Source organism: Ochotona princeps, chromosome 2 (genome assembly GCF_030435755.1).
Source record: "Ochotona princeps isolate mOchPri1 chromosome 2, mOchPri1.hap1, whole genome shotgun sequence".
NCBI classification, from domain to species: domain Eukaryota; kingdom Metazoa; phylum Chordata; class Mammalia; order Lagomorpha; family Ochotonidae; genus Ochotona; species Ochotona princeps.
The window spans coordinates 47,344,175-47,356,825 of NC_080833.1; the positions used below are offsets into that span (position 1 = coordinate 47,344,175).

At 40.1% G+C, this 12,651-nt stretch overlaps 1 protein-coding gene across 2 annotated transcripts in view; it reads right to left on the minus strand.

The window, feature by feature from the left end:
- Positions 1 to 3,827: 3,827 nt before the first annotated feature.
- OMA1 (OMA1 zinc metallopeptidase) overlaps positions 3,828 to 12,651 on the minus strand; it is a 66,449-nt gene continuing 57,625 nt past the window's right edge. For both annotated transcript variants that reach the window (XM_004588712.3, XM_058656660.1), the window contains exon 8: positions 3,828 to 4,281. In XM_004588712.3, coding sequence (XP_004588769.2) covers positions 4,069 to 4,281 — 213 coding nt within the window. In that variant the 3' untranslated portion in view covers positions 3,828 to 4,068. The remainder of the gene's footprint in view (positions 4,282 to 12,651) is intronic.

Genomic DNA, 12,651 nt, shown 5'->3' on the forward strand with positions numbered 1-12,651 from the left:
ACATCTGATCATAAGTTGACACCCAAAGCCTTTGAGACAAAGAACTTGATGGTGTGAAACTCCTCATACAAAGAGTCAGGTAGCGTAGATGGGAACCTTTTGAGAACACAGATGAGAATCTTCAGCCCAGTTCTTCTGACAGAGGTCAGGGGGTTCAGTGAAATACAGAGAACACTGAGTTTCTCCCCTGGAATGAAGTCAGCGATGTTACTTCCTACAGCTGGGAAGATCTCTTCAGGCCCTAATAATGATGAGATGATGAGCAGTAATTTTATATTTCACATTACACACTGTGCTTGAAGTGCGTATTCCTGTCACAAGTCAGCGAGGATTAAAACGAGTGTTTTTCTGTCAGGCAGACAAGGCCTTGGCCCTGCTGCTCACACATGAAGGGCTAAGGGAAATACACACTGCCTGCCCTCATTTCCATTAAAAAGTGGCAGCAAATGGAAGAAGAGCACAGACTGTGGAGTCAGGAGGTGAGGGCTGGAATCTCACTTGTGCCATTAAGATCTGAGTAGCGCTGGGCACACACTGCTTAGTATCTTTGTGTACACGCTTCCCTCTCTGAAGGATGTAGATTACAGAGAGTGTACAAGATTACAAATTAGTGAATCCTTCCGCCCCAACCCCAATTCAGTTATTTACTTCAAGTGTTTACTCGAATTAGCTTGCTCAATTCCTGCAAGCTTCAGTTTTTTTCTCCCTCTCAATAAATAATACCATAGCCTTTCTAATCTGATAGACTGGTTTTGAGGTTATAAAATAATACAAGTAAAATATCACCACCACAAAAAAACCTTGTAAATTCCTGAGCAAATATGTTAATACAAATTTACTATCATATCACTGTAAGACATAGGCTCTCTTATTTTCGCAGAGGTTTAAACATTATTTCAGACCAAATCTACAAAGAATGACTTTGCTGTTTTGTCTGCCAAAACATGAACTGGATTTCATTCTGGCTCTGTCACTTAACAGACCCCGCTGTATCCACCCACCATGCAGTGGCCATTCTGTCTGGGTGGTGCTCACTGCAACCACTCTACTCCAGTTGCTTCAAGGGTATAATTAGCCTGGAAGGCTCTTCCCCCTTAACTGTGAAAGACTCATAGAACCCTGGGAGCTGCTAGCAGCCATCATATATCATGTAAGAGCTAAGTTGGAACTGAGAAAAATCACAAAGCAAAAGAACCACTGTCCTGATGACATTCTGATACCCTGGATTACACTGTGCCTAAAGTTAGTGTGATCTGGGGCCATGTAATTTCTTCATTGAGTTTGTGTTGGCTTTTCTGTTCTTGCAAGCAAAACAATCTTAAGAAACACACTAGGTGGACCTGACATGATGCTTCAGTGGCTAGCTAAATCCTTACTTTACACACACCAGGATCCCATATGGGCATTGGCTCATGTCTGGCTGCTCTGCTTCTCATCCAGCTCTCTGCCTGTGGCCTGGAGAAGCAGTGAAGGACGGCCCAAAGCCCTGAGACCCCGCAAGGGAGGACCAGAAGAAACTCCTGGCTTCAGATCAACTCACCTCCAGCTGTTGCAGCCACTGGTGGAGTGAACCAGCAGATGGAAAATCTTTCTGTCTCTCCTCTCTGTAAACCTGCCTTTCCAATAAAAAGTAAATAAAGCTTAAAAAAAAAGAAAGAAAGAAAGAAAAGAAAGTTAATATACCTGGTAACATTGATCAATTTTCATTACCCCTCCATACTTCAGTTTCCTAACCTGTATTAGGGGATACTATATCACCTATCATATGGAGGGTTGCAGTAGGATTCAACAGCACTTGTAAAACATTTAGCTTGATACAAAGAAAATATCCAATAAGTAGTGGAATGCTAACAACTTTGGAGTGCTAGACTTGTTACCAAATGTCTTCACCCAGCATTTCACTTAATCATCATGTCAGTCAATGAGGATTTATTGTCCCTGTTGTACAGCTGAAGAATTGTAGACTAGAAACTAAGTGACTTGCCCAAGGTCCTGGCTACCCAGGGACAGAGATCACAAAGTATGACTGCATCTCCTTCAAAACAGAGAACATCTTGTGACTAGATGATTGCTGCTAATGTACATTGTTGATAAAATACTAGTTGAATGTCACTGTTAGGGTTAGGGTGCTGGTTGAATGTCACTGTTAGGGTTAGGGTGCTGGTTGAATGTCACTGTTAGGGTTAGGGTGCTGGTTGAATGTCACTGTTAGGTATAGGGTGCTGGTTGAATGTCATCGTTAGGTATAGGGTGCTAGCTGAATGTCACTGTTAGGGTTAGGGTGCTGGCTGAATGTCACTGTTAAGAATAGGGTGATAGCTGAATGTCTTACAGGATATCCAGAATATTCTGCATTAGAGCAGTAAATACATACACATATACATGGGCAGTGTGCAGTTAGAGAAACCTAGCTCTCCTTTTCACTGGTCAGAGACACTGGAAAAATGAACCTCTCCACACCTATTCCTTACCAGTAAACAACAGAACATACTTTATCGTGTTGTCGGGTAAAAGCAAATATAGGACTAAGTTCATACTGGATATTGGACCCAGTGCAATAGCCTAGCGGTTAAAGTCCTCACTTTGCACACACCAGGATCCCATACGCATGTTGGTTCTAATCCCGGCAGCCCCACTTCCCATCCAGTTCCCTGCCTGTGGCCTGGGAAGGCAGTTGAGGACACCCAAGGCTCCAGAAGAAGCTCCTGGCTCTTGGCTTCGGACTGGCTTAGCTCCAGCTGTCACACCACTTGGGGAATGATTCAGTGGACAAAAGATCTTCCTCTTCCAATAAAAATAAATAAAATCTTTTTTTTAAGAAAAGCAGGTTTTTTTCCTCATTAAGAAAATATTTAGTGCACATTTAAGAAATAATATTCCCATTAGGAACGGTATTCAAACATCATTAGCCTTCACCATATTTAAAAACAGTTCTTTAGAGGTCAGCATTGTTGCATAGTGAGTTAAACTGCTGCTTGACATGCCAGCATCATTCACTTCATCTTCCAGCTGTTCAACTTGGGATTCAGCTCCCGGCTGCTGCACCTGGAAAAGCAGCAGAAGACGGCCAGTGTTTGGGGTGTTTGGACCCCTGCCACCCATATGGGAGACTCAGATGGAGAACCTGGCTCTTGGCTTCAGCCTGGTCCAGACCTGCTTGCTGCTGCCATTTGACAAGTGAATCAGAGCATGAAGATCTTTGTCTTTCTCTCTCTCTCTCTCTCTAGAATAAGCAAATAAATAAACCTTTTAAAAAAGAAGAAATACTTTGTTCTCATGTTACTATGTTGCATTATTACCTTCTGATTACTCCTGGGACCATGTCTTAACACTTCTTCCCTTGACTCCCTCCTATAGTTCCGTTGTTGTTGTTGATGTAAGCTGCTAAGATCAACAACTTAGAGGAAGTTTCTTGTCCCTGCTGCCCCCGGTGGCAAGTTCAATGAGAACAGAGCAGGCATTTTCTCTAAGTCCAGAAGTTCCCAAATTATAATACCATAGGATTCAAAATGAACTTCTGTTAAGACATAGTGCATTAGAAACACATGTCTGCAGAGCGATGACCCTCCCCGGCCACCATTTCCTGAACAGGACTTGTGCCTCTGTGTGAAGACGGCTTCTTCAGCTTCTTCCTGTGCTGCCAGCCACAGGTAAGCACAGGTAAGCAGGAAGTCCTTGATCCCAACGACCCCTCCCCCCCAGGCAAACCATCTGCTGCAGGAGATACCTTCAGCCTGTTGCCATGCCAGCCAGAAGCTGAAATCCATTCTGATTTATGATTTCTCACATACTAGCAGTTTGTCCTCCAAATCAAAATCAAACATGAGTAAAATGTATAATAAAAATTTATTCCCTTGACATTTTCCTCACTTAAGATATTCTAAAATAGATTAAAATATATAGTTCATAAAAAATAAACACTTCTTAGAATTTAGATACTATCTATAATATGCATGATTTGACTGTGGATAATTTTTTTGTCATTTCAGACATCATTTTTAAAAGGTACCATAAAAATGATAAGGGTTGCTACATTCTTCATACATTCTGTGTCTCATAAATTTTAATTCAACTACTAGTTCTTTTCTCAACTATGTAGGTTAACGGTATTTGCTCTTGTTTTTGAAAGGGAAGAGGATCCATTTTCTGTTTCTTAACAGTGATGTTTTGGGCTTCTTTCTCTGATTCTTCAAGGAAATGCTTCATGCTGAGTTTGAATAGTAACCGGGGGTCTGGTCCAGAGAGTGGTGGGCAATTACACATTTCTCTAATTTTGAGAGCCTATAAAGAAAGAATATAAGATAGATTACATGTTATATGCTGTAACTTGATGGAAAACAATTGAATATGAGAACATATTCTGTTTATCTTCATTAGAGGTATCCTCATTATGACACATAAAAGAGAATCAAATATAAACTTGTGGTAAATAGTCACTTTCCATAATCTATTCAAATAGTATTTTTTAAATAGCAGCAGCAACAATAGTATCTGCAACAACGGTCTTTCAAATGGTCTGTCTCAGATATTCTATCAGTTCAGTCAAGAAGCTCTGAGAACAAATACTGAGATTAAAAAATATTTTAAGACTCTGAGTTTTTCTCCAGAAAATAAAAAATCAAACTACAGATGTTCAAATACACTGAAGAAAGATACACCTAACTCAGACAATCTAGGTTAGAACTGATGCCAATAACCTCAAAAATCCCAGACACTATGGAATTGTACTGTAAACTGCAAAATGAAAAAAAAAAAGTTAAATAAATAGATAAATATCACAGTAACTTCCAACCCCAGGAAAAACAAAATGCAAAAAAAGAAAAACAGCCACAGCACAGCTTGTCTGTAACTAGTGTTTAAAGTTTAAAATACCAAATCTTAATGTAACCCAAATCTCAGTTTAATCACATTGAGAGAGGGAGAACAGGAGCTGTGAGTGCATGCAGAGTGTGACAGGAATAGGACAGAGCTTACGTCTCACTGTCCATGGCGGAAAGAAAGAAAGAAAAGACCCATGGGAAATAACAAAATAAATAAATAAATAAAAAGTCATGATGTTGGAAACAGTTATCAGCAAAATTCAGGCCAGGATAAACAGAGCAGGTACATGTTGTTTTACAAAATGAACCTTACAGAACTACTTAACTGTTGAAAGTGAGTACATGGACAACTAAAGTAATTTCTAACGGAAGCATCTCAGTATGTAGGAGTTTTTAAAAGACACTTTTGCAGGCTGGCATGGTGGTGTAACACACTAATCCTCTCTATGCAGAGCTGTTACTCCACTTTTAATCCAGCTCCCTGTTTATGGCCTGGGAAGGCAGTAGAAGATGGCTGAAGTTCCTGATCTCCCACATCCACATGGGAGACTCAGAAAAAGCTGACTTTCAGCTTTTGATCTGCTGAGCTCTGCCATGGCAGCGAGCTGGGCAGTAAACAAGGAGATGGAAAAATCTGTCTCTCCTTCTCTCTCTGTACACTCTGCCTTTCAAATAAAAACAATTAAATTGTGAAAAAAGAAAGAGAAAACTCTTAGGAAGAGGCTAGTTTTCTTTATTTAGGACATCACATTAATTGTTTAATGGCGATGTGTCTTAAAGGGAGAGTAAATAAGATAGGAAAGCAGACGCTCAGGGTTTGGAGAAGTGAGACATTTTAGAAAGACTAGACAACAAAATGTCGTTGAGAAGATAAATAAAACAAAGACACTGGGGTACAAAATACTTGAACAGACCAAGCAGCAACCTAGGGAAGAGCATTCTTCAAGGGGCAGTGACTGAGAAGAGGACGAGAACATGCCCGGTGTTCCAGGGATGGTGACTTATGCTGGGGCTGCTAAGCAGAGGGGGCTGGCAGGAGACAACTGGGTACAGTTTCAAGACCATGAAAAGGATCTGGGGTTTACTTTGGATGCGCCTGTCCTTAAGATTCATGGGGTCTGAGGCAAGAATGTCAATGCAGATGAAGGCACTACATGTCTAAACCTCAAAAGCTCATGTACTGAAACTGTGTGGGGGCCTGGCCGGGTTTGGTTGCAATAAAAAAAAAAAAAAAAAAAACAGTACAAAACACAAAATGCCAAGGTGAAATGGCCTGTGCTAGTAGGGAGTGCAACACCCGACCAGCACTCCTCCCACTGGTTTAGGTGAGGGACGAGAGTGTGATGGGCAGAGCCGGGGAGAGATGCGATACTCATTGGTTCCAATAGAGGTCGGGGCTCAGAAGAGAACCAACCCAAGGGTTAAAAACATCAGCTGATCGGAGTGATGGACGGTGGCGAGCACTGTGCTTACTAGCAGTACATGTAGGAGCCTGGACTGGGAATGCCTCAAAGTTTTTTTTTAGGAGGATTCCCCTGAACAAAATGGAGGAATCAAAGCATTAACCAAAAAAAGATGGAAAATGGAGTAGATGAATCAACCACCTCAGCTTTATGCTTCCAGCGGAAAACTGGACAAGGGGAAACCCTAAGACGGACTATGTCAATCACTGGAATCTGCACCAGCCTCATCATACCTGGACTGTTGCTGATGATATGTTGGAGCTTCTAATTGATCGAGGTGACGCTCTGCTGGCTCTGCCTTCGAACCTGAAAGGGCCTCCCTAAGAGGCCGTTGAACTTGAACTGGACAAGTGGGATGCTGGACTCTGTATGGTATGAACTTTTGGTTAGGGAATCTCAACGGAACTTGAGCTGTGGTTATGCATCAAGGTGAAGGAATTCATGATGGGGGAAGGGTTTGGGGTGAAGGGGGGGGAATCCCAGTACCTATGAAATTGTGTCATGTAATGCAATGTAATTAATGAATAAATGAATATTAAAAAAAAAATCTTAAAAAAAAAAAAAAAGCTCATGTAACTTACTCTCTATTTCTCTACTACTAGACATTTGAATTGCACCCACAGTTCTGTTCTGTTGTTCAGTTTTTATAAATTACTTTGCTATGAAAATCTTTGTTTAAAAAATATTTTTGTAGCCTCGACTTGTACCTATTTGAATTACAACCCTTAAAATAGAATCACAGAATAGAAAGAGTAAGAACATACCACAATTTTTGTTATTCAATATTCTACCTGAAAGATTTTATGAACTTTAAAGGCAAAGGAGAGGTAGGGGAAGAGGGGGAAGAGAGAGAAGACAGGGGAAAGGAGGGGAGGGGAGGGGAGGGGAGGGGAGGAGCCACATAGGCATACCTGATTAGCACAACACATGATTTTATGGTGTTTAATCTACATAATTACATAATCTCAAACCTTAGAACAAAATTTTATAGGTGAAGAAAATAAGCCTTAAAGAAGTTAAACGGCTGGCAGAGAACAAAAAGCTGGTTTGGTAATTGTTTATAACAGCTTTATCTGCCAAAATATGGACATAACCAAGATGTCCTTCAGCAGGTGAGTGCCAAACAACAGAATATTAATCATATCTAAAAAGAAATTAGCCACCAAGTGATGAAAAACATGGAGAAACCCTAAATGCTAATATATTACTAAGCTAAAACAAAAAAGCTGATCTGAAAAGGCAGCAGCATTTCAACTATATGACATTCTGAACAAAGCAAAACCACCGGGACAGTAAAGATTATGGTTGCCAGGGAAGGTAGGCAGGGAGGACTAAGTAGGCACAGAGTATTTTCATGTATTTATTTGAGAGGCAGAGACATAAAAGGAGAGTCAGAGGGGAAAGGCGTGGGGTAGGGGAGATGGAGAAAGAAGGGAAGAAAGAAGGAAAGAAGGGCTGGGGAGAAGGAAAGAGAAGAAAAAGAGGAGAGGGAGACAGTTTATCACACATTTGTCAAAACTCAAAGATCATGGGCCCAGCACAATAGCCTAGTAGCTAAATCCTTGCCTTACAAATGCCAGGATCCCATATGGGTGCCAGTTTGTGTCCCAGCTACTCCATTCCCTAACCAACTCCCTGCCTGTGGCCTGGGAGGGCAGTGGAGGATGGCCCCAAAGCCTTGGGACCCTGTACCCACAAGGGAGAGCCAGAAGAAGCTCCTGGCTCCTGGCTTTGGATCAGTTCAGTTCCAGCCACTGCAGTCACTTGGAGAATGCATCAATAAATGGAAGATCTTTTTCTCTCTTTCTCTCTGTAAATATGCCTTTCCAATAAAATACATCTTTAAAAAAAAATCTTAAGTATTATGTAACACCACGAGTGATCCCCCAGCTATGAATATGGGGAATAATAATGAGAAGGAAGACACAGGGAAAAGGGAAGGGAAGAATCCTGTCTGCTTCTTCACTCCCCAAATGCCTGTGATGGCCAAGGCTGGGCCAGGCATCGGTATCATCTAAGCAATCCAGGGCTTCTACATGAATAGCAGGAATCCAGCGACCGCTTCCACTGAGCTGTGACCACCACCTGGGCCTCCCCTGGCAGGAAGCTGTCATCAGGAGCAAGAGCTGGGGCTCAACCCCAGGTACTCTGACATGGGACAGGGAGTTCTTTACCTTCACTGCTAGACTAAACTCTTGCTCCCAAATTATTTTAGGGCAATGAAACTGATCTGTATGATACAATAATGGATACATGTCATTATACATTCGTCAAAACTCATAAACTGTGTTAACACCATGAGAGAGTCCTAACTTAAGAATCTGGAGGATAATGATAGGTCAATGCAGGTTCATCAACTGTAACAACTGCTACCGGGGTGAAGGGTACTGGTCACGGGAGACGCAATGCCTGCACAGGGAGGGGCTGCAGAAGGTGCACGGGAAATCTACATGCGTTCCTTTCAAATTTGTTATGAATTTAACATAGTTCTAAAAATAGCATATTCTAAAAAAACTGCTGGCTTAGAAGAAAAAGCCTAGGATAAAAAACTATTTGCTTTCAACATTTTTACCTACTTTTAAAAATTTCATTTGAAAGGCAGAGAAACAGAAAGAGAAAAATATAGACCTTCTATCTACTGTTTCACAAGGGCTGGGTCAGGACAAACATGAGGGGCTAGGAACTCAACCCAGGTGTCCCTGTGAGTGGCAGGGCCTAAGTACCTCAGCAGTCACCTCCCGCCTCTCAGTACATGCGTTAGCAGAAAACTGCACAGAAGGCAGACGAGTGGGGACTTGAACCGGCATCCCAAACAGCATTAGCTGTGACAAAAGCCCAGCCCCTCCAGGCTTTTCCAACCACATGTTGTTTGAGTAAATTCTTTACTGGCCTTTTTTATACACTGAACATATAAGTTACATTTCTTTGCTTACTACAATACACACACAAAGGATCCTCAAAAAGTTCATGAAAATGTGTATTATGAAAAAAATCTGTGCATCGATTTCAGAATCTTTATATAGCATATATAAATATACTATATGTAACATAGTATATAAATTAGTAACTCTATTCCCATAATCCTTTTAAGGTATCTTTTATTCTTTCTAATAACTGAAGGCTGAATTAAATAATTCTTCATGTGTAAACTATTTCCTTCAACAATGTGTCAAACATAATCTTATTATACATCACACATATTTCCATCTATTTGACATTCATTTTAGCAGATAGCTTGAAAAAAAATATTTCCTTTTTTTTTTGACCTTTCTTTCCGTATTATGTAATATTCCAGTGTACCAACATCTTATTTTTCCAGATTCAAATCTATCATTTTAAATGTAGCTTCATTTTCTTCAAAAGCAAGAAATACTGTTCCAAAGTACAGCCAGAATATGCCTTCCCACTTTTTCTGGGTTTGACTCCACAACCTGGACACAACAGGACCTTACTATATTCTAAATTTTAAACATTTATAGAACACTTAGCTATAAATCAATCATCATAAATATCAAAGAGAAAACTATTAAGAGTTTACATCAAATAATAATAATGCACAGTTCTGAGAGTGCTGAGGAAGGTTTGCTGTAACACATGGAAGCAGCCATCTGAAGCAGTCCCAGTAAAAGTAAGGCAACTAATATTTATTGTTTACTTTCCACGTGCCTTGCACTGGTCAAGTATTTCACATATGTTTTCCAAGTGGAACATAGTATGAACTACTTTCAAAAACCTAGGCCTAGTGGAGAATACTTAACCACCAAAGTATTTTAGAGAAAGAGACAGAAAAGATTTAAAGGCAAAGGACTTTCTCCACATGAATGCACAAACACAGCAAATGCCTAGGAGATTCTAACGTCTCAATTTTATACACAAAGAAACTGAAGGTTAGATTAGCTGACTTCCTCAAAGTTGGGTGGCTAGACCAGATGCCAAGACTTTCAACATCACTGCAATTTTTACAATATCCTATGAGCATATTTTCCCATTATCATCTATTAATTTTCTATGTACTAATTTTCTGTAAGGGATTAGGAGTTCTATTCAAATCTTACTGCCAATTTTTCTGTCTTTAATCCGCCCTACACATCTTTCCTAACATTACACATCATGCAACCGTGTTAATAAGTATTCACTAAGTATCTCAGAGACTCTCAAAGGCACAAGAGATACAGCAAGAACAGGGCCTTAAGACAGATACACACATGTAAACACGATCCTTTAAATAAAGCACATGAAGAAGCTGAACAGTGAACTGCGCTAGAGAATGACTGCATGGAAGACTGGCTAAGAGCTGGAGAGAAACCGTGCAGAGATCAGCACATACAGGAGCTTTCAAATTAGATTACACACCACAGGAAGGTTTTAAGCAAGGAAAATACATCGGAATGGTTATTCTGGCTTCATATTGAAAATAGGCTTTTAAGAATTGGAGTGAAAAATGGAGTGATTAAAATAGAGATAAAGTAACAAGGGGAGAAATGTCGATTTCACCAGGACAGAAGCAGAGGAAGAGACAACAGATTTCTACTGCATTGTGCAGCAAATCAAGAAGGTTTGCTCACAAACAGGATAGAGAGGTGTTCTTATCAAACAAAGTCATTTAAACTCATCGAATAAAATCAGATACTTAGTCATGCTCCTTTGTATGTTTTGAAGCTGTTGGTAACTGTTTCTTGAACTTCTGAAAAAAATCTCCACAGTAAATTCCTTTCAGGGAGGTGCCCTTTTATTTGCTAATTTGTTATAACTCGAAGGGTTTATTTTTAAAATTGATTTATACTTTAACCCCTTCCAAAATTAATGTGAGCATTTCGCTCGTGATTCCCCCTTCTAGTGCATCCATCTGGCAGCTCGCACTGTACAAATGTGTATACGCGCACCGTGCATGTGCACACACCCACATATTTAACCTGAACTACTAATTAACATCACCTAATTAAAATTAGAGTTCTCCACAATACTGTTGTTTTCTTGCATGTTATTGTATCTCTATTTCTGATTTTATTTACCTTTTTTATCTACCTGATCCAGTCACTATCATACTGGCTAAATTTACAAAAGAATTAATTACTGTATGCTTCTGATCAATTTTATTAAGTTACTCTTCCTAGTTGAGATACCTAACTATATTTCTGTATTTCTTTCTAACAGATATTTACACTGACAAAGTTTTCTTTAAATAAGCATTTGTCAGCAACCAATGAAAACATAACGACCTTATTATAAAACTGTCTGTTGTTAAGGCATTCTCTTATTTTTATGGATCTCTCTTCCTTTACATGTACAGGATTTAATCTTGATGTGGTCACTCATCTTTTTATTTCTGTTATTTTATTTTATAGTTGTGTGTTCTCAGAATTTGAACCACAGCATTCTTATGTTACTTGCACATGCTTTTGTTCAGGTTATATGACCAAAATTCTAGGAAAGATATATGTGCAATTAATTTATATCAACTAAATTTTGTATTTTGTACCATTTTTTAAATTTTAAAATTTTGTACCAAATTTTTAAATTTCTAATGTGAGCTGTGGTTTTACTAATGGCAAGTGTACAATCATATAAACAAACAAGTATAAAATTCATCTACTTCCGGTCAGTAGGTTCAGGAAAGAGTACCTCTGCTACTGTGTACTTCACTGATCTATTGTCCCATTTGTTCCATTTTCTTTTTTTTTGTTGTTAAGATTTATCTATTTTTATTGGTAAGTCAGATATACAGAGAGGAGGAGAGACAGGGAGGAAGATCTTCCATCTGATGATTCACTCCCCAAGTGATAGCAACAACCTGAGCTGAGCCAATCTGAGGCCAGGAACTTCTTCCAGTCTCCCACAGGGGTGCAAAGTCCCAAGGCTTTGGGTCACCCTCAACTACTTTCTCAGGCTATAAGCAGGGAGTTGGAAGGGAAGAGGGCTGCTGGGATCAGAACCGGTGCCTATATGGGATCCCAGTGCATGCAAGACGAGGACATTAGTCGCCAGGCTACTGCATAGGGCCCCCATGTGCTCCGTTTTCTATCTTTAAAGAAATGTTGCTTTGGCAAGACAGAAGAACAAAGTACGGGTCCTAAGGCTTTGGGCCATTCTCAACTGCTTTCCTCGGCCACAAGCATGGAGCTGGATGGGAATCGGGGCCACCGTGATGGGAAGTGGACCCACCAGGATGCAAACTGGCACCCATACGGGCGCCTGATACGTGCAATTTGAGGGCTTTAGCCACTAGGCTATTGCGTTGGGCCCCTGTTATTATTATTATTGGATTTTGTTAAATGAGGGTCTTTGTGGCACCATCAGATAAGAACACTAAGATATTCAATAAATCTTGTAATGAAATTATCTTCATTTTCCCTTCCTCCTGAACTTTT